The sequence below is a fragment of the Cricetulus griseus genome, chromosome 4 (assembly GCF_003668045.3).
Source record: "Cricetulus griseus strain 17A/GY chromosome 4, alternate assembly CriGri-PICRH-1.0, whole genome shotgun sequence".
NCBI lineage: Eukaryota > Metazoa > Chordata > Mammalia > Rodentia > Cricetidae > Cricetulus > Cricetulus griseus.
In genome coordinates this window covers 85,372,111-85,393,343 of record NC_048597.1, presented here as the reverse complement: position 1 = coordinate 85,393,343, position 21,233 = coordinate 85,372,111, and the positions used below count along the sequence as shown (strand labels likewise).

The window sequence follows — 21,233 nt, the reverse complement described above, 5'->3', positions numbered from 1 at the left end:
AACCAAGCACCCTGGAACCAAATATATATAGCCTAGCCTCCCCTTGCTACCAGGACAGCATGGCCACTGCCTTTAACTTGTAATTTTACTAAAAATCCTAGAGCATTTGGGGGCTGGATTTGGGCCCACTTGTTACAGTTGAAGCTTGAAGGACCTGCCCCTGGGTTAATGTCAGCTAGCCAGCTGATGGCCCCTGCTGAGCCCTCTCTTTCTTCTCTGTACACTGTGCCAGTTCAACTGCTGACCCCAACATCCTGCCGACTCTTCACTGTGTGACCCTTTGGCCTTTCTCTTTGGTTCCTCTGTGGGGCTACCTGTGGCTGCCTATGCCAGCTTCCTTTACCTTGCTGTGCTTTTCTGTTTAGCCTAATTTAATGTTGTCAGTACAGGCCTCACACTCTCCTTGACATGCCTGAGGCCACCCATGTAGGTGGCCAGGGGCCCAGCAGCAGGTGGAAGGAACTATAGGGCATGGAGTCTTGATTTGAAGGAAGGTGGGCTGAGAGCGTAGGGTCTGCTGAGGTTGACGAGGCTGTTAGCCTGGGATTTGTTAGTAAGGCCAGCGATGAGACAGCAAAGGAAGCCTGACAGAGGTGACAGTGCCGCTCAGGTGCCTAACTCACCCATCCTGGACCAGAGGTGGCCTTATCTTAGAAGTGAGAGGCTCACCTCCAGGCCCATTGCTTATGAGAGAAGCAGCTGTTGAGTCCAACTTTGTTGCCCGAGTCTTTAGGAAGGCAAGTTGGGAAACACTTCTGTCTTGGCCTGGAAATGAAAGCAGTTCTTTCTTTGGCTTGTTTTCATAATCTCTCTCTCTGCCTTAAACCTAACCCCCACCCCATCACAGCTCCCCCACTGAATGTGTGTGTGTGTGTGTGTGTGTGTGTGTGTGTGTGTAGGGGACAATGTAAACCACACCTGTAGAAGCCGGCTACAAGTGTGCCTAACGTGTTAGGGTGTAACCACACCCTAACAGGGCGTGGTTAAAGTGAGGTCAGGATGATGCATGATAGGGTTTTAAGGGGCTGCAAGGCACATGGGAGCCCCTTCTCTCTGGCAACCCTGCCTTGCTGCCCCTGGCACACTCTGGCTTGAGTTTGGCTGGTGTTTATCTAAATAAAGATATCTCAACCTTACAGACTACGAATCATCTCATATCATGTGTGTGTATCCTTCTCTCTCCCTCTCTCCCCCTCTCTGTCTCTTTCTTCCTCTCTCTCTTTCACTCACTTGCTTACTCTAGCTCTCTTTCTCTGACATATATATTCATCTCTCTTGCACATAGCTGCCCTGGCAACATTTGGAAAGCAAACAGAGAAAGATGGACTCCTTGGCTAAAAATCTAGCCGGGGACTGAAGGATAATGGCTCCAGCAGCTTGTGGGCACTCCAACCTTCCCTTTCCCCAACCCCAGGACTTCTAGAGAAAGAATAGGAATGTGGCATGAGCTATAAGGACAGGTTGAGAGATCTGAGAGGCCCAGGCTGTAGTTACAAAGGTCTGAGGATGGAAAGGTCTAATACGGTGGATAAATGCAAATTATGAAGGTCTGAGAATGGAAGGTATAACGGTCTGAAAATGGAAGGTCTAAGATGGTAATGTAAGGTGTATGAATTAAAGTTATGAAGGTCTGAGGATAAAAAGGCTTAAGTGATGATAAAGTGAGTTGAGACATTAAAAAGAATGAAATATGTTCCTGATTTCTCTATTTCTCATGCTACTGTTCATAGACAGTTCTACAATACCACTGTACGATCATAACTACAAGGTCAAGACTAAGATGCTTTTCATTGTCCAAAAAAAAATCTGTCAATTTTAAAATGGTAATGCTTTCAGCCAAGTTGCTTCTAACATGAATATGCTGCTAATGTGTCTAATACTTATGTTTCCACAAACTCTAAGGATTCTTCTAAGTTCCAGGGAGCTGAATTGGAATCAAACATATAGGTCAGATTCACTCCAGTTATTCAATCTTTCCCTGGTCCCAGGACTCCCTTCCCTCATCTTATAATCTTCCCCTCAAGTGACAGGACCTAAGAAAAAAAATTTTTTCTAAACTTAACCTTGTCCTCTGCTCTGCCAACATCTTGCCAGGTCTAAGAGGTGCCAAGGAGTTCCACACAGCCTGGACTGCAATGCAACAAACAGCTACCTCAGGATGTGGCAGCACCCCAACCTTCTCAGGTCCCCCAAAGATGGTCAGCACCCTCCACGTCAGCAGGAAGCAGTCTTGAGAATTCGACACCCTTATTCTTCCATGTCTAACACCCCACCTTTTTAAATAATAAGTAGAGGCGGGGATGAAAGGTTCAGGCTTTAATGCTGATTGGCAATATCTCTTTAAGAGACAGACCCTGCCCCCTGACAACAGTCAGGGCACGCACAGGGACTTGCCATCACCACGTCACCTGCCACACATTACGGCCTGCGTGAGGACTCTGGACATGCGTGGAACTTCAGTGCGCATGCGCAGTCTTCCCTTTAAAAGTCCCAACTTCCCTGCTCACACTCTCTCTGCTTCAGCTCTTCTCTCTGTCTCCTCTCTCTGCTTCTTTACTCTGCTCTTCTCTCTCTCTCACCTGTGCACTCTCTCTGCCTCTCTATGGTGACTAGCCATGGCAGTCAGCCATTACCCCTGTTCCTCTTCTCTCTTAGTCTCCCTACTCTGCTGGGCCTATAATAAACTAGTCAATATGTCTCATCTTGCACCTTTCTCTTTTTCTTCAAAAACATAACACAGGCAGCATAAACAGCCAAACACTCTGGGGTCAGGATGGGCATTAGTCCAGGAAGTTCAGACTCCCCCAAAGCGCCCCTGACTGAGCACCTTTGAGGACACCTGTAGTTAAGCAGAGACCTTCACCACACAGTGGGCTGTGTCAGAAGAGTTGACTCATGGTTAAGCAAATGGGAAGATTTGTTCATGACCTTAAGATCCCCATCCCTTCCTGCTTATTTTTCAGCCACATCTAAGCAAGTCTTGCTAATAAAGCCTCATGCTGGCTGTAGGGGAAGCAGCAGCAGAGACCCAGAACAAAACCACCAAAAACTCCCAAGAAATGAACAAAACACTCTTGGTGCATGCAGGAGGGGACAGAGCTAGGGGAGGTGTCTCCAGTCAGCTATGATGGCTCTGACTCTTGGATAATGGCCTAGGCAGAGAAGACACTGTGGAGGAGACAGGTGTCAAACCAGGACTCAATGGACACTAGCAATTCCCACATGAATTAGCCCAGATCTACATTCCCAGAGCTCCTTCATCTGCCAGGGCTTAGGGTCCTTTAATATGTGAGACTCAAATATTTGCCATTGAATAAAAATCTTATGAACCTACCTAAATCCCTGCCTCCAAGAGACACAAAGAATATTGTGGAAAGGAAGCCTGGGCAAAGACAGTCCTCCCATGACTGTGCCTGAGCCAGACTAGAGATGGGGCTACAGAGAGGAAATGGGGAGCTACGAATTGTTCAGTTGAAAGCTCCGCCTCAGTCATGCCTCCCCATTCCAAACCTGCCCCTCTCAGAAAGACCACCAAAAGTCCAGGCTTCCCCACCCCCAAGCACAAGACCGTGCCCTTGGGGTATTTAAGCCCTGGTCTGTAGACTGGCCATGTGATCTCTCCTGCTTTCTTTCCTCAAGAGTCACCCAGAGTGCTTTGGTCAAATTAAACCTGGTCCTTTGCTTTTTAAAATTCAGATCGATTTGGCTTACTGTGTTGGTGGAGAAACCTAATATAGGCACAGAATGCTTACTGCCCCCAATATTAAATATAAGGGTATTAGGAAGTGGGTGTTTGGTAGGTCCAAAGGTGAAGTCCATTCACCTGCCCACATTCATCCCAGGGATGGTGGTACAAGTATGGTGAGGAATGCCAGCTTCTTTCTTACCCATGTGAAGTTTGGGAATGTGTTTCACCTCCCGGCACCTCAGCTGTGTCTATCTGTCACATGGAGATGACCTTCTCCTTCACAGGGTAGACCACTCAAGTCCCTTATATGACCTCACTGTGAAGGCTGAAGGTATTAATGACCCCAAAGTGCCTCTCTCAAAATTGCTCAGCCCATGGCAACTGTTAACAGTGATTACTGCTTAATTTTCATGTGTCAGGCTCCCTGTTGATGGGAGCAGGTAGACAGCACCTATCTCTCAGGGTCAGTGTGAACAGCAGATAAAATAAGCTGTGGGAAACTGGCTAATGACAGAGCTAACCAGTAAGTATTGATTACTTCCCTACATGAAACTCCTCCATAGATGGGACACTTTCCTAAACTTTGGCCTGGTTGGAATCCCCTGGTCTCTCTTACAATCAAATTCTTTTTGATTGGGAAGAAGAATTAACAGTTCCCATTATGCCGAAGAATTCAGCTAAAACATTAGTGTGTTAGCCAAATAATGACTTCATCTAGTCCAGCTTTGCCTTGATAGCAGAGCAAGCCCCTTCCCTGTGGAGAACAATAGCTTTCCATACAAGAGGGCATCTTCTTCAGCATCCTGTTTGCGCTTTGATGTGACTGTTAAGAAACTGCCAGGCTGCTCCTTCATGGAAGGGCATGCCACTCTGTGTGTGTGTGTGTGTGTGTGTGTGTGTGTGTGTGTGTGTGTGTGGAGAGAGAGAGAGAGAGAGAGAGAGAGAGAGAGAGAGAGAGAGAGTATGAGAGAGGGAGGAAGAGTGAATGTGTGTGTGCGCATGTGAGTGTATGTGTGTATGCATGTGTGTGAGAGAGAGTATGTGCATGTGTGTATGTAAGAGAGTGTATGTGTGTGTGCATGTGTGTGTGAGAGAGAGGAGGGAGACAGTGTGTGTGAGTGTGTGTGCATGTGAGTGTATGTGTGTATGCATGCGTGTGAGAGAGAAGGAGAAAGAGAGAGGGAGGAAGAGAGAGTGTGTGAGGGTATTGCATTGTGTGTGCGTGTGAGAGAGAGGGAATGTGTGTGCATGTGAGTGTGTGTGCATGTATGTGTGTGAGAGAGAACACATGTATTTGTGTGTGTGAGGGAGGAGGGAGAGAGAGAGAGAGTATGTGTGTGTGTGTGTGTGACAGAGAGAGAGAGAGAGAGAGAGAGAGAGAGAGAGAGAGAGAGAGAGTATATGACGGGGAATGTCCTTCTGTATATATATATTTCTCTTATTGGTTGATGAATAAAACTCTGATTGGCCAGTAACCAGGCAGGAAGTATAGGCGGGGCTACCAGATGAGGAGAATGCTGGGGAGAGGACATAGAGAGGGGTAACAGGTCAACAGGTCCGGGCATTCTCTGGTAAGTTTAGACCATGTAGAAATACATAGATTAGTAGTTATGGGTTAATAATTAAGAGAGAGCTAGCTAGTAAGAAGCCTGAGCCATTGGCCAAACAGTTTATAATTAATATAAGTCACTGTGTGATTATTTGGGGCTAAACAGCAACAGAACCAGGTGGGACAGAAATTCCGACTACATGTATGTGTGTGTGAGAGAGAGCATGTGTGAGTATGTGTGTCAGAGAATTTTGCCTTGCAGAAGTGTTACTGTGGTGAAGGCTGGATTTGTGTTTCTCTACCAGAAGGGCTTCTCAAAAAGAGACTGCTTAGAATTTGTGGTAACATGGAGCAGTAATTGTTACTGTGAACAGGCTTTTGCATCAGAGTTGCTTCCTGAAACATCATATCACATCCTTGGCCAGTGACTTTAATTTCATTTTAATGGCAAAGAAAATAATGGATGCCATTTCTTTCCTCCCACAACAAACAAACAAACAAATCCTTAAAAAGAAATTATTAGATGTTCTCAAAGAGAACTGCAGAGAATAATCTTTTTAGAGGGTGGTTTGGTACACAGTTTCAATAATCTTTTTAAACAAGTAGAGAAATAGAGATTAGGAAACGACTTTCTCTGCAGGTAAGAATGATGTCTAGGTTGCCCGAGGCTTTAGCATCTCTCTTCTCCAGGTGGTGATCAAGCCGACCACGTGACTTTTTTTTTTTTTTTTTAAACTCGCTGTGTACCCACAGCTTGTCTCTACATTTGGACCAGGAGCCCCTTGTAGATCTTATAGCTCTGACGTCACTCCTCAGAGTGTTATGCCTCTGTGAGCAGCTCAGAAGTATTTTCTGACTGAATGACTCAGATTTTTTAAAATTGCTACTGAGTTATCAGATACTTAAAGCAAGGATCTTATATTCACTCATGGTTCTCTAGGGCTTTGTGGGTCGGACCTCAGGAAATGAAAGGCTTTCCTTAATTCTATGTCCAAACAACTAACTTCCTGTATCTCCTCTTCTCCAGCCTGGGCTGTTAGGTGGGGAGGGTCAGGGAAGAAGCCTATTTGGCTATAGGCTATAGCCAGCTCCCAGCCCTGCACACCCAACAGTAAAGTTGATAGACATCCCTACTTGTGCCTTGTCCACCATGCATGATTATGAAGAGATTCAGGACTCAGGAGAGGGCTCTGATTGGACTCAACCCCCAACATTTAGCACTGGACCAGGTACATGGCAGGTGTGTGTCATCATTGCTTTGATGACTACAGAAATGAATGAAGCTATGCTCATTCGCAGACAGAGAGGGCCCTGAAGAAATGGAACTAGGCTACCTGAATGGTGGTGGCGCGTTAATTTAATCCCAGTACTCAGGAGGCAGAGGTAGCTGGATCTCTGTGAGTTTGAGGCTAGCCTGGTCTACAGAGTGAGTTTTAGGACAGCTAGGGCTACAAAGAGAAACCCTGTCTCAAAAAACAAAACAAAACAAAACAACAACAACAAAAAAAAAAAAAAACAAGAAAGAAAAGAAAAAAAGAAATGGAATCAGGTAAAGAAATTCATAGAGTGGGGGTAAAGTTTTACAACTGAATACTCAAGCAATAAGGTGGGATTGAGGCAGGAGATCTGTGGGTCCTGGGCTACCAGGGGAGGATGAGGCTGAGGACACCATGGAAGCCTGAAAACTGGATGAGATGTTGAGGGGACTGTGTCTGGGCTGGACCTGGGGACAGGCTTGCTTGCTGGGTGGAAGAAGCATGTGTCAGGTAGGTGGTATCAGAGGAGGAAAAGGAAGGATGGTGGCAGCAAAGCTAGGGGCTCAGTGGGGAAATCCTTCAGGTTGGGAGCAGATAAACTAAGACCTCAAAGAGACTGTGAGATAGACTTTGATGGACAGGCATCCAGAGATGTGGGCTGGACTTAGCTTTCTCCTAACTTTGGGAGGGAAACATGACACAAGGCCAATCCTTCCCAAGCAGGAAGTGGCCCAGAACGGAGACTCCTTCAGTTTGCCAAGTTCAAGTTGATGGGGGCGGGGCAGTCTGTGTACAAAGGTTACCGAGCCTTCCCCTTACCTACCTTCTCTATGGTCCTGGCCATCCACGGGGCTGGAAGGGTTCAGCTTGCAGTACACATGGCCTGAGATGACATTCCAAACTATTATTTCTCCATCATAACTGGAGGTGGCCAGAAGAAAAGGCGGGCACTGAGCCACACAGAGGATGTCCTCCTTGTGCCCATGGTTCTAAGAAAGAAAGACAGAGCTGAGAAATCAGGTCCCAAGTCACTTATGGCAACTTTGAAGATAACTTGATCCCTAAAATCAGATGCACAGGGCATCTCTGGGACCTCTACCTCTTCATGTGAGAATCTCTCTCTGTATGCCAATCATAGTGTTGCTGCATGTCCCTGCTTGGCCATCATCTCTAGGGCCCCAACTTTCTAGGGGAAGCAGTATGTCCTTACTCCATCATTTTGCTAGCAAGCAGGTTGTTGATAAGCTGTCCTCATTCTGGCCACATGTGGACAGCAGTGGGACAAGAGAACCAAGCCACTGGCTAAGGAGGTCTGGTTACAAACCTACATACTGGAGTAGAATGGACCCCGACACTCCGACCTGCCCTCCACTGAGGAGCAACTGTCAATGAGAATTGAAGCTATGTGCCTCTCTCCAAAGGAAGAGCTTGGCATAGGTGCCTCTGGTGAAGGTGAGAACCTGAAAGTGGTGTGGGGAGACCTGTGCCATAGATTTCAAGGGCCCTGGGCTACGAGTGCCTCACATTTCTCACAGTGAGCACTTACTATGTAATGGTGATTGGTGTCACTCAGGTGTATTAAACTGTCCCTCCACCCTTGTCCTCATGCCCTTGCCACAGGGTGTCCCTTGAGGACTTGGTTTGATCACCTAAGAGGCTCTGTTTAAACACAGATCATAATGCCAGAAGTGGGAAAGAGAGGGCTAATGGCTATCACTTTCCCATGATCCTCTACTGCCAGATTCCCACTCCTACCCTACTATTCCACAATGTGTGTTGAGCTTGGGTTTGGGCTTTTCCATGTCCTACCCCAACCATAGAATCAAGTTTTCTTTTCTATTCCTGGGCTGCATGTTTGTGTCCCACCCTCAATTCACATGTCAAAACCCTAACCCAAGGTGATGGTATTTAGAGAGGTTATTGACATCAGATGAGCTCGTGAGGATGTGGTCCCCATGTTGGGATTAGCATCCATCTAAGAACAGGAAGAGGCACACAGCTCATGCTCTCTCTGTTGTGTGAGGACATAGCAAGGAGATGCTGACAACAGTCAGCTATCTATCTGTAAACCAGAGAGGGAGCCCTCACCGGAACCTGTCCATGCTGGCACCCCAACCTCAGGACCAGAACCCAGGTAAATAGATTTCTGTTGTTATAAGCATTGTGGCATGCACATCCTGCTAGGGTAACTCATTAGCATATCTTCCCTCCCACTCCTAATGTGCCAGCCAGTCAGACTCCCCACAGTCCTTCCAGACAACACACTCTGTGCCTCCACACTGTGCTCAAGCATCTCCTCATGAAGATTATCTTTCTCTTCTGGAAAAAAACAAAACAAACAACCAAAAAAACCCTTGTGATCTTTCAATCTCTTAGATATGGTTACAGCAAAGCTAGTGGCTTTCAAATCATGATCATTTATTACTTATCGTCATTTCATTTGTTAGGTTCCATGCTTCCTATCTCCTCCATTGCTCACCTGTCTTGTGGGGGGTGGTGGGGGTCGGGGGGTCATCTCAAGAATCTATTTGTGTCTTCCATGCCTGCCTACTAAGTGCATGAGTATGCCAGTGCTCCAAAAATATGTGTGCATGATGAAGAACTAAGTAATATGCACATCACTGACCCAAAGGCCATGGCTACCCGGGGAACCTTGCATATAGCTTTATTACTTCCTTTGATGCTCATTAAACTGCAAGCTCTGTGAAGACAAGGCCATGTCAGGGCTTGCTCGCCATTGCAGCTCCCATAAACAATACTTGGTCCACAAGAGGCACTCAGTGGATGCTGCATGAATGAAAACTTAGTCACTGGGCAATTATTATAAGCTAGGCACTGGATAAAAGGACAGCTGAGGACTGACTTCATGGATGTACTGGCTAGTTTTATGTCAGTTTGACACAAGCTAGAGTCATCAGAGGGGAGGGAGCTTCAGTTGAAAAAAAAAAAAAAAACCCTCTGTAAGATCAGCTATAGGCAAGCCTGTGGGACATTTTCTCAATTAGTGATTGATGGGAGAGGGCCCAGTCCATTGTGGGTGGTGCCATGCCTGGGCTAGTGGTCCTAGGTTCTATAAGAAAGCAGGATGGGGCTGGCGAGATGGCTCAAAGGTTAAGAGCACTAGTCAGTGCTCTTCCAGAGGTCCTGAGTTCAATTCCCAGCAACCACATGGTAACCACATGGTGACTCACAACCATCTGTAATGAGATCTGGTGCCTTCTTCTGGTGTGCAGATATACAAGGAAGCAGAATGTTGTATACATAATAAATAAATAAAAATCTAAAAAAAAAAAAAGAAAAAAGAAAGAAAAGAAAGCAGGCTGAGTAAGCCATGAGGAGCAAGCCAGTAAGCAGCACCCCTCCATGGCCTCTGCATCAGCTCCTTCCTCCAGGTTCCTGCCCTGTCTGAGTTCCTATCCTGACTTCCTTCAATGATGGACAATGATGTGGAAGTACAAGCCAAATAAACCATTCTCTCCCCAAGTTTCGTTGGCCATATAATTTCATCACAGCAATAGTAACCCTAACAAGATAATAGAGTTTGTATTCTAATGACATGTGCACTCTGGAATATTTGTAGGTGGGGCAGTGGCAGTTGGGCAGGGTGGCTTTGTTTTCTACACATTTGTCTTATTTCCTTGGCACCCAGACAGTTTTGAAGGAAGTCATTCATCCCTGGGAAGCTGTAGAGAGCTGGAACGTTCTGACCCCTAACAAGCATTGCAAGCTGTTCCCCAGCTCTGAGCCTCTAACCAGCCACGGAGAGTCAGGAATGTTATGACACCATGAATGCAATTTGGCTCACCAAGAAGGAGGAGGAAATGAATGTTCTTTGGCAAAAACCCATACCCTCCCCACCTTGAGCTTCCCACACATGGGGACTCCCAGCTGGCCTCTTGGAGAGCAACTTGGAACTTTGCCCTTTGGCCTCACACCACAACTTGAACATTGGGGCCATCACCTTTCCCAGTGAGGAGGCAGCTGCCTGGACCTCAGTGCACCTTGTTCTACTCGGGCAGGACTCTTGCCATGCATAGCAGAGGTTTCTGGGAAACTGAGCATGTGTGGCAGGTCCAGGAAATGCAGGGTAGCCCCTTGAGTGAAGGAGATTTTCACTGTGTGCTACTGTGTGCATTCAGGGCCAGATAGTAGTTGGGGGCTCACCAGGTCGTCCTGCCAGTGGGGTTGAGGCTTCCAGAAATGATGAAAATCACAAGGTATGTCCTGTATCCAAAGCCAAACAGGGCACATTGTTTGAGCCATAAAATGAGCTGCCAACACACTCACAACTTCAGAGAGAAGGTGTTGGCACATTCCATAACCCTACCCCACACCCCACTAGTGATGCAGATTTTTGAAATGTCAAAGCAAATTCCCCAAGTGCCAGTGGGAAGAAAAAGCAATCCACTCCTGACGTCTGGGTGATTGCATTTCAGCAAATCGTATGTCAACTGACAAGCTCTTCTCCATCCACCGCATAACTTTGCCTTCATAATAAGACCCAGAGCCGTTTTCTGGGCTAAACCCAAAGCTATCAGCCTCGAAAGCTGTAATACCAAAGGACAAATTCAGTGCCAAAACTTCCCAGGTATTCATCTCTCAAATCACTCTCAAGATGCAAGGCTTAGGCTGTGAAATATAGTGAACTTTCAAATGAATAAAGAGCCCGGACAGCGTTTAAATGAATTTGGAAATCCAGGACCGCCCAGCATAGCAAGCAGGGTAATAAAATGTCACAGGTAGATTTAAAACTTAGTTTTGGGCAATGCTTTAAATTTCTGACTCTTAATCCCCACCATGAAGAGGGATTTGGGGTTTATAGAGACGCCTATGGGCGGCCTTTCATTTCCTCTTCCTGGTTGAAGAGACTCTAGGATGCTCTAAAAGACAGGCTGGGAGGAAGGAAGAAAGTAAAAGTCAGCCTTCCCCTAAGACAGGCATCTTTTTGCAAGCAGTCTGGGAAAACCCTCAGGCTGGAAGGAGGTTCCCCCACCCCCCAGTAGGAGATAAAGGTGGAGAAGCCAGAGAAAGTGTGAGCTATCAAGAGAACTCAATATTTGTGAAGGCACCCCTGGCTCCCAGGAACTCAGAGATCCTGGCTGTTTTCCTAGCTGGCACATCCTCTCAAGGGGACATCGGGAAGATACTGGGGGAAGAAGTGGGGCATCTTTCAAAAGAAACGAAGGGTGGAGGGAGGAAAGAACAAAGAAAAATAAAGAGAGGGAATCCTGTGCACATCGCTTGTCTTATGCCAGGCAGTAAAAGCACACTCAAATCTACTTTTTTTTTTTTTTTTTTTTTTTTTTTTTTTTTTTTTTGAGACGGGGGTTTCTCTGTGTAGCTTTGGAGCCTGTCCTAGAACTCACTCTGTAAACCAGGCTGGCCTTGAATTCACAGAGATCCACCTGCCTCTGCCTCCTGAGTGCTAGGGTTAAAGGTGTGTGCCACCACCACCTGGCTTCAAATGTACTCTTAAAGAAGAGGCAGAAAGGCAGGGTGGTGGAGGGATGGCTCAGAGGTTAACAGCATTAAAAGCACTGTCTGCTCTTCCACAGGACTTGAGTTCAGTTCTCAGCACTCAACTCTAACTCCAACTCTAGAGCATCCAATGTTTTCTGCCTGCGTAGACACCTACACTCACATGTGTATCCCCACATGCAGACACACCCACACACAATTAAAATAATAAAAACACACTAAAAATGAGAGACAAGGGAGGCAGGAAAGTCAACCTAAGAGGACAGTTTTTGAAATGTATTCATGTATTACATTTCACTTACAAAATACACATTTATTCTCCTGTCCCATCCAACAGCTATGACACACCTACAACAACAACAAAATGTTAATTATAACACTTCAACTTCCATTCATTTAAAAATTAACTTTGTGGTTTAGCCTTGCCCTATCCACATAATAAATGAAAATTGATAGGAGCTTTTCCAATGCAGCGGAGAAAAATGGGGAATGGAATTTGGTAAATCAGGGTCAATCGTTAAAGGATGAGGGGCCAGAAACAGCCCATTCCATCATTTCCAAGGTCTACAGATCCTCTGTGAGCAGCTGCCTTCCTGGGAATGACTTGATCTTTAGAGCTTGTCTGTACCCCCACCCCCAATCCAGGGGCTATTTACAGAAATGGCCCAAGGATTGTCTCACTCTCTTAGTGTCCAGGAAGGAATTGCCGTGTTTTTCTTCTTTGATTTATGGTGGTTGAAGTTACTTGCTCCACTCTGATTTGTTACTTTGGATTTTTAAAAAATCATTATTATTTTTTCTTATGAATATGGGGTGTTACACTTGCATCTATGTATGTATGTCATGTGTATCTCTGGTGCCCATGGAGCCCAGAACTGGGTCCTCTGCAGGTGTCTGTCTCACTTTTCTTCTGGGTTACCAACTTGCAAGCATCTTTCCTGTACCATTGCCCTTGTACCACGATGTTTCCACCATCAGACCTCAGCTGATGATGGACTGAGACCCAGAAACTATGAGCCGAAATACCATCCCCGCCCCTTTATCTCGGGTATTTTTTTCACAGTGGTGAAAAGCTAACTAACACAACTAATTTTTTTTCCAATAGGGTAGGGGAAAAAAAGATAGCTTCCGCTGAAGGAAACTCACCTATTTTGGTTCACCTCCATGTACGTACAATCGCATACTTCACTTTGATTTTCATCTAGAAATACATTATCATCTTATGTCAAACATTTTTCTCTATTAACTCTTGCTTAATTCAGCTGTCCTCATGTGTCTGATGATCAGAACAGACTTTGTCATTATTTTCTAGTGTTCAGCCCAGGGTCAAATGTCACCCAGATCAGTAAAGCATCATTAATGGCCGCCTTCCCTGAGTCTGCCTTTGATCGGCTACAGGAAGAGGCTTGGTTTCTCCTGAGAGGACCTGATAGCATGGGATTCATCAAGTGAGTGAATGGGCAGATAGTCACATGGAGCCTCGTGATTTTAGCTTCATGTCTCTTTCACCTTGACTTTATTCCCCTCTAGTAGTTGAAGAATGTGCATCTTATCTGCTCTGTTAGCATTTTACAGGCCAGAATCTGGGAACTTTTTTTCTTTTCTTTTTTAAATCATTATTTTATTTGAATTGGAAACAAGATTGTTTTACATGACAATCCCAGTTCCCTTCTCCCCCCCGTCCTCCCCTACCACCCCCCCAACTAAAACCCTACCTATCACATACCCTTTCTTCTATTCTTCCCTTGACTCAACCTTTCTGCTCCCTCATGACCTCTGCATCCTTCCTCTTCTTCCCTTCTCATTCTCATAGCTCCCTCCCCCCTCTTCCCATGCTCCCAACTTGCTCAGGGGACAGACATAGCAAATGAATGAATGACCTGCCTTGGGGCAGGTGAGGAGATTTATAAGAACCCTTCATTTAATTTCTGTGATTGTATCCCCATGAAACTCAAGCTCAGAAACATCGAATAAAGCAAAATACAGAGAAAGGGGAGGTGGAGATGTCACCCACACTGTAGGCTCTCTCCCACTTGGTTCCTTTTCCATTTATTAGTAAAGGGCCCAAATGTGCATCAATACCACATGGAGAGAGGGAGCATTGTGGGAGTAGCCCAGCCTCACTTGCCGTGTTGAAGGGTGTGGAGACAGTGTCCATTGTTGTAGCTCCATATTTTCAGACAGCCGTCTCTGCCCCCAGTGACGAGCCTAGGAAACAGATCGTCCCACTAGGATGACATGACCCAGATGGCCCTACTGACAGGTTCTTGACCCTAGAGGAAGGGGGTACCTTCTTCCACTGGAGTCAAAAGTCAGACAGGTGATACCAGCATTGCCATGAGTCCCAATAAATTCAGACACCTGTCTTCCTGTTTCAAAGTCCCATACTTTCACTACCTGTATGAAAAGTTGAAAGAAAGATGGCTTAGCAATAATGACTACCAATTCAAAAGAAATTTGCATTTAGAGGCCTGGTAACATAAATATTAAATATGGTGACATAAATTTTAAAGAGGACAGCTTATAGGAGCTGGAGAGATGGCTTACAGGATGAGGGTTTCAGTTCCTAGCACCCACATGGCAGTTCGCAACCATGTATAACTCCAGGTCCAGGGCATCCAGCACCCTCTTCTGGCCTCTGCAGATGGTACACACATGGTACATAGACACACATGCAGGCAAAACACCCACACATATTAAATAAAAATAAATAAATCTTAAAAATAAATGTTTACCTAGAAAGTGTCTGGACTCCCACACAAGTGCATTTGAATGTATTTAGCTGCTAGGACAGCCATAGCAAATTGCCATGACTAGAACATTTAAACAACAGAATATTTGGTTTCACAGTCTTCCTGTTTAATGTCCAGAGTCAAGGGGTTGGTGGGTGTTATGGTATTAACTGTCATCTTGACACAGTCTAGACTCACTGGGGAAGGGAGTCTCAGTGAAGGACTATCTAGATTTAGACTGGCCTGTGGGCATGCATGGCAGGGATTTTCTTAAGCTTGGATTAACTGAGGTAGGAAAGCCCATCCTAAACATGAAAGGCAGTTTTGTGCATTGGTCCTGAACTGAGTGAAGAGCTAGACTTATGCCTCTGGATTTGGATATGGTGTGACCTAAGTTCACACTTTGGGACTTTGGATACCGTGTGACAAAGGCTCACACTTCTGGACTGTGGATACAGTGTGACATAGGCTCACACTTTTGGACTGTGTATACTTGTGACAAAGGCTCACACTTCTGGACTGTGGATACAGTGTGACTTAGGCTCACACTTCTAGACTGTGGATACAGTGACTTAGGCTCATATTTCTGTACTGTGTATACAGTGTGACCTAAGTTCACACTTCTGGACTGTGGATGCAGTGTGACCTAAGGTCACACTTCTGGACTGTGGAGGCAGTGTAACCTAAGCTCACACTTCAGGACTGTGGAGGCAGTGTGACCTAAGCTCTGGACTGTGGAAACAGTGTGATCTGAGCTCACACTTCTGAACTGTGGATATGATGTGATGAGAACAATGGGAAATGGAATTTGATAAATCAGAGTCAGTCGCTAAAGCATCAAGAGCCAGAAATAGACCATCCCAGAGCTCACACTTCTGGATTTTGGATGCTGAACCAGCTGTCTGCAGCTTCTGCTGCCATGACTTACAGGCAACAATGGACTGTATCTTGGAATGTTAACTAAAATAACCCCCTGTCCCTGAAGTTGCATTTATCAGGATATTTTATTGAAGCCACTGGAAAAGAAACTGTGACAGTAGGGTTCGTTTCCTGTACCTTCTAAACTTCCAGTCCTCAGTTTTCCCTCAGTACGATTGTTTTCACCATTAGTCTCTTTGGGGTCTTCCCTGGAGCAAGCATTGAGTGAGAGTCCTCCCTTTGAATGAAAGTCCTCCTAAAGGGAGTCCAATATCCTCAGTCTTGATGGCTGAAGTTAGTCCCCACCCCAGGGAGGCTTCCTTTGAGGAAGGCTTAGAGCCCACTCTCAAAGTCCTCTGAGCAGACAGTGGAGTGGAGTTTCAACCAGTTCATGAGGAGTATTTGCTTTACAGCATACAAGATAATCACAAAAATATAATACTCTCAGGATGGATGTTCCTTCCTAATAACTCCCCCTGGGAGCTACCCGGGAGCCAGCAGGTTCTTCCACTTGACTCTAAACAGACTGTCCGAACAATATGGGATCATTAACAGAGCAGAACTGGATGCCCATCCCACTGTTGATTTCTAGGAATGGAATGTCAGCAGGACACACTGCTCAGCTGTAATGGGAAGATGGAAGGACCAGGTTACCTCACAAACATATTGTTGCTAAGACATCAGGAGTGGATGGTACTTACAGATGCTTCACAGCAGCTGACCACATGCCTGAAGGTTGGGTTGTATCTGCAGCATACCACAGGCTCTTGGTGGGAATGTACCAGGTGGGGCTCTGGGACAGATCTGGCTCATGAAAAAGAGAGACAATGGACAGCTGAGGTGACTTCATGCCAGGGATACCCAGGAAGGGGCTGATCTGATTCTCCATTACTCAGTGACCAGCAGGAGAAGCTTGGGGCTCAAACGATGCACCTTGGGAAATTGCCTAACTGCTCAAAATTCCACTCTTTAACCTGCAATATAGGGGTGGTAACACCTGCTTTAAGTGTTGTAAAGGTGTGCTGGCTGGTTTTATGTCAACTAGACACAGGCTGGAGTCATTAAAAAGGAGGGAGCCTCAAGTGAGAAATTGCCTCCATGAGATCCAGCTGTAGGCAAGCTTGTTGGGCATTTTCTTAATTAGTGATTGATATGGGAGGGCCCAGCCCATGTGGGTGGTTCCATCTCTGGACAAGTGGTCCTAGGTTCTATAAAAAAAAATAGGTTGAGCAAGCCATAAGCAGCACCCTTTCATGGCCTCTCCATCAGCTCCAGCCTCCAGGTTCCTGCCCTGCGTGAGTTCCTGTCCTGACTTCCTTTGATGATGAAAAGTGATATGGAAGTGTAATCCAAATAAACCCTTTCCTCCCCAAGCTGCTTTGGTCGTGGAGTTTCATCATAGTAATAGCAGCCCTAACTAGGACACAGGGACTAAGTAGGAAAAGATATGGGCATCTTCTTAGAACACCACACATATGATAAGGCACACTTAGAACACATGTGATTGACACATGATGGGTTATATTGACTGCTAAAGAAGAAAACAGAGAGCATGCACTTCCAACTAACTGACTGACTGACTGACTGACTGATTGATTGATTGGAACTGGTTCTCCTATAGTTCATGCTGTCCTCAAACTCAAGATCATTCTGATTCTGTCTCCTGAGCGATAATGGGATCATAGGTGTGTGCCACCACATGGGGCTATGTATCTCTTTTTAAGGGCAGGAGGAGTGTGACTTGATGACTTACAGATCTAGAGTGCTGAGCATTTAGATTTTCTCCCAAACAAACATAAACAAATTAGCACACTATGAATCCTGTGCGAGAAAGCGACACTTCTCAGTTACTGCAGGGCTGAGGCCAAGCAGGTAGCAGCAGGCCCTGTGACTCCATGTGTACCCAGATTCCGAAGGGCACAGCAGGGCAACCAAAGCCTGGTTCCATAGGCTGCCTCTTAGAAGCTAGCACTCAACAGCAATTCAATTCCCATGGCCTGATTTCCTCATCTGCAAAATACAATCTCTTATGGGAAAGTGAGGAAAAATTACGAGGAAATGGATATAAATGCTGGCATGCAGTGGACCTAATACCGAACATAGGTTCCATGTGTGGTCTCCCTGCCACCTCCCTCTTCATTGATCTTCTGCAGTGAATCCTCAAGCTTGGTCGCTGGAGAATGGCAAAGCCTCCCATGGATCTGAAGTCTCAGGCATGAAGCTCAGACTACTCTCTAAGGAAGAGCAGCCTGTCCCAGGGCTTTAGGAGAGGTGTGTGTGGGTTGGGGGTCTGGTCCAGGCAGGATGAAGCAGGAAGTTCACAGAGGGGAGGAACAAAGGGAAAACTCTGTGTCTAGCTGTTGGTCTGACCACTTTCCCAGGTACTGGGGGGAGGAGCTTAGGTAAATGAGGGTTAGGTAACTCTGGGTTGCACATCGGGGATGGGGTGGGCGAAGACAGGGGACATGATCTGGCAACTAAGTGTTAGCACTAGAGATTCAGATTGTGTTGCCCATGAAATAGTATTCCCATCATTGCATTGCATTCCAAAAGAAATCAATCAAGTAGGCTGTTTGTTCTACACAATTCTATCATGCAGAGCACACAGCGATTTGATTGGCTGAAGCTTCCTCTGTAAGCTGGCTGCATTGGCATCCTGAGTGAAACATTCCAGATCGCTCAGGAGCCTGGCTGCACCAATCATTTGGCTATGGCTCTATGTGAGTTTTCTGAGCCATTCTAGCCAGCCACATGGCTTCACTGAGGTTAGGAAGGGAGTGGATGGCCAAGACCAAGGCCACATGTGATTGCTTTTCCATGAAATTAATTTACTTTTTTTCAGTTGTGGGTATGTGTATATGTCTGTGTGTATCCATGTGTGGGCTTAAGTGCATGAGTACAGGTGCCTATAGGGGCCAGATCAGTCCCTCTAGAACTAAAGAGTTAGAGGCAGTTGTGAACCACCCAATGCAAGAGCAGTGTGTTATTTATTTATTTATTTATTTATTTATTTATTTATTTATTATGTATACAGTATTCTGCCTGACGTGTACCTGCACACCAGAAGAGGACACCAGATCTCATTATAGATGGTTGTGAGCCACCATGTGGTGCTGGGAATTGAACTCAGGACCTCTGGAAGAGCAGCCAGTGCTCTTAACCTCTGAGTCATCTCTCCAGCCCTCAATGTGTCTTCTTGACCACGGAGCTATCTCCAACCCCCTTGAAATGAACTCTTAACATGCATTTTGACCTTTGACCCTGACTTCCATGCCTATGTTTACAAATCAAGAGAAAACATGGGGAGGGCAAGAGTCTTGATTTGGGGCACAGGAAGCCTGTCACCATTGTGGCACAGTATCTGAAACACACAGGCTATGACAGTCACTGTAAGGCTTTTCTGCATCTTGATGTGGACTCATGTATTCTGGCTTTCGATTCTCAGAGCTGCTGAATGATGGTAAAACAAAACAAAACTGTAGTAGGGAGGAAGAATGTATGTTGTACAGCTAGGAGGAGTAACAGGGGATTAAGAATGGGCCACATGGGGCTGGAGAGATGCTCAGAGGTTAAAAAACACTGGCTGTTCTTCCAGAGGAGCTGGGTTTGATTCCCAGTATCCACATAAAAATAACAAATAAAAGGAGAATGGGCCACACTTGCCCTGGGCTGGCTGTGACAAGGTCCATGCTTTTGGATTACAGAGAGCTCTGTGGTTCTCAAAGCATATGCCAAGCACCCCATCATTCATGCTGGCAGGCAGGGAAGGGCTTCTTTCCACAGGAGGGTGTGGCTTATTCTATAGCCTCTGGGCTTCATAGGGCACAGAGGATGCTCCCTTGCAGGCTGTGGAAACGGGTATTAGGAAGTACATTTCCTTTTGTCTCAGGCTTTTAGGTTAATTCATTAGTTAAATGTGTATGAGTGTTTTGGCTGCATGTATGTATGTGTACTACACCAGTAACTCATTTTTGCAGAAGTCAGAATAGGATCCCCTGGAGCAGAAGTTATGGATAGCCAACTGATATCAGTGTGTAGTATCCTCTCTGAGTGTCTAAGACCAGACAGGTTCAGCCCAGGAGGGCAGAGGTGGAAGAAAATGCAAGTGGCCACTACATTCTTTGTCAAGGAGGCAATGGTGCTATAACTGGGGCTTGGGCTAGAGTGTGGGGATGTCAGGGAAACTACAATGAATACATGTGAAATTGAAGAGAGTCCACTCTCAAAGGCATTGCAGGCCCATTGCTGGGGAAGGAAATCTACTCAGAGGTCCCCATTCCAGTCCTGTCTTGTCACATTGGTATGTGCCCCTGAATGGCTGACTTGTTTATGGATGGGGGTGGGGGGTCTAGGACATTGGGGCATGGCAGAAGCAATAGCACTGTGAGAATACCAGACCCCTGTCTGTTCATCTTCTGCCTTTGGACCTGGCTTCTGTTCCCATATCATGAATCTTTATATACTATAGGCTTAAGGCTGGCGGGTGGGATAGGCCCAAGGGGAAGTTACCCCTGGATAGTGCAGATTACTCCAGTGTTGCTAGAGGGGATGCTAAAATGGCCCTATCAAATATAAGCTGACAGCTAGAGGCCCAGGGCTGCAGTTTCAGAGCCTGTGACCTGAAGGGTAGAGCATTGAGTAGACTTCTGACCATACTGCTGGAATTCTCTAGCACCCTCTAGAACATTCTACACACAAAGCTCAGAGGACACACAGCCCCGTACCCCACTTTCAGGTGAAGAAAAGCCAGGGCATCTGTGGCCACACACAGAGCTCTTGGTCCAGAGAGGTAGAGGCAGGCTGCAAGTTCTCCCTTGATGCCACTGGCCTTGGAAGAAGCTGTAAAGCAGCAGACATGGGTCTCCAGATCCCAGATCTGTGGAGGAAATAGGGGAAAGTAATAGGTTTTGTTGTTTGTTTAGATAGGATCTCCCTACATAGCCCAAGCTGGCCTCAGACTCTAAATCCTGTGTGTGCCACACACTCAGCTACTAATACATTTCGCACATTTGTGGTGCTTCCACAGCTGTTACCTGGGGTGGGGTCTGGCTTGACTTGATCAAGTTTAAATTCTACCTGTTGTCCACCTCTGCCAAAAGCCCAAATGCTGGAGGGAGGTCTTCTCCATTGTTGTTGTGAAAAAGACAGCAAAGCCTACACCCCTGGTCCCCTCAATCATGGGAGTGTGTAAGGTGATCAGAGAGAAGGGGGAATTGTGACAATGAGACTCTAGGCTCTATTCTTCCCACAAGGAAATGACTGGTCACCCCTTCCTCCATGCACCCAGCCTTTACAGAGAGCTGATGACATGGATCTGATTTGTGGTACCTTGATAATCAAACCTGTTCCAGGTCTTTTTAAAATTTATGTGCATTGGTGTTTTGCCTGCATGAGCATGTTGGGTACCCTGGAACTGGAGTCACAGACACCTGTGAACTGCCATGGGTGTGCTAGGAATTGAATCCGGGTCCTCTGAAAGAGTAGCCAGTGCTCTTAACCACTGAGCCATCTCTCCAGCCCCCTGTTCCCAGTTCTTAATACAAGAATACACGCCCAACCCGGTCACCAGGCAGATATTTGGAGGATGCACAGAACAAACTCCTGTTTGGCTG

At 46.1% G+C, this 21,233-nt stretch overlaps 1 protein-coding gene across 1 annotated transcript in view; it reads right to left on the bottom strand.

The window, feature by feature from the left end:
* The window catches only part of LOC100760155 (WD repeat-containing protein 49), a 48,018-nt gene that overhangs the window by 12,029 nt on the left and 14,756 nt on the right, over positions 1–21,233 (bottom strand). The window contains exons 4-12 of the mRNA XM_035444305.1: positions 20,346–20,497; positions 16,323–16,425; positions 14,262–14,368; positions 14,100–14,179; positions 13,118–13,172; positions 12,274–12,319; positions 10,658–10,717; positions 7,317–7,482; positions 670–765 (exon numbers count right to left, since the gene is read on the bottom strand). Coding sequence (XP_035300196.1) covers positions 670–765; positions 7,317–7,482; positions 10,658–10,717; positions 12,274–12,319; positions 13,118–13,172; positions 14,100–14,179; positions 14,262–14,368; positions 16,323–16,425; positions 20,346–20,497 — 865 coding nt within the window. The remainder of the gene's footprint in view (positions 1–669; positions 766–7,316; positions 7,483–10,657; positions 10,718–12,273; positions 12,320–13,117; positions 13,173–14,099; positions 14,180–14,261; positions 14,369–16,322; positions 16,426–20,345; positions 20,498–21,233) is intronic.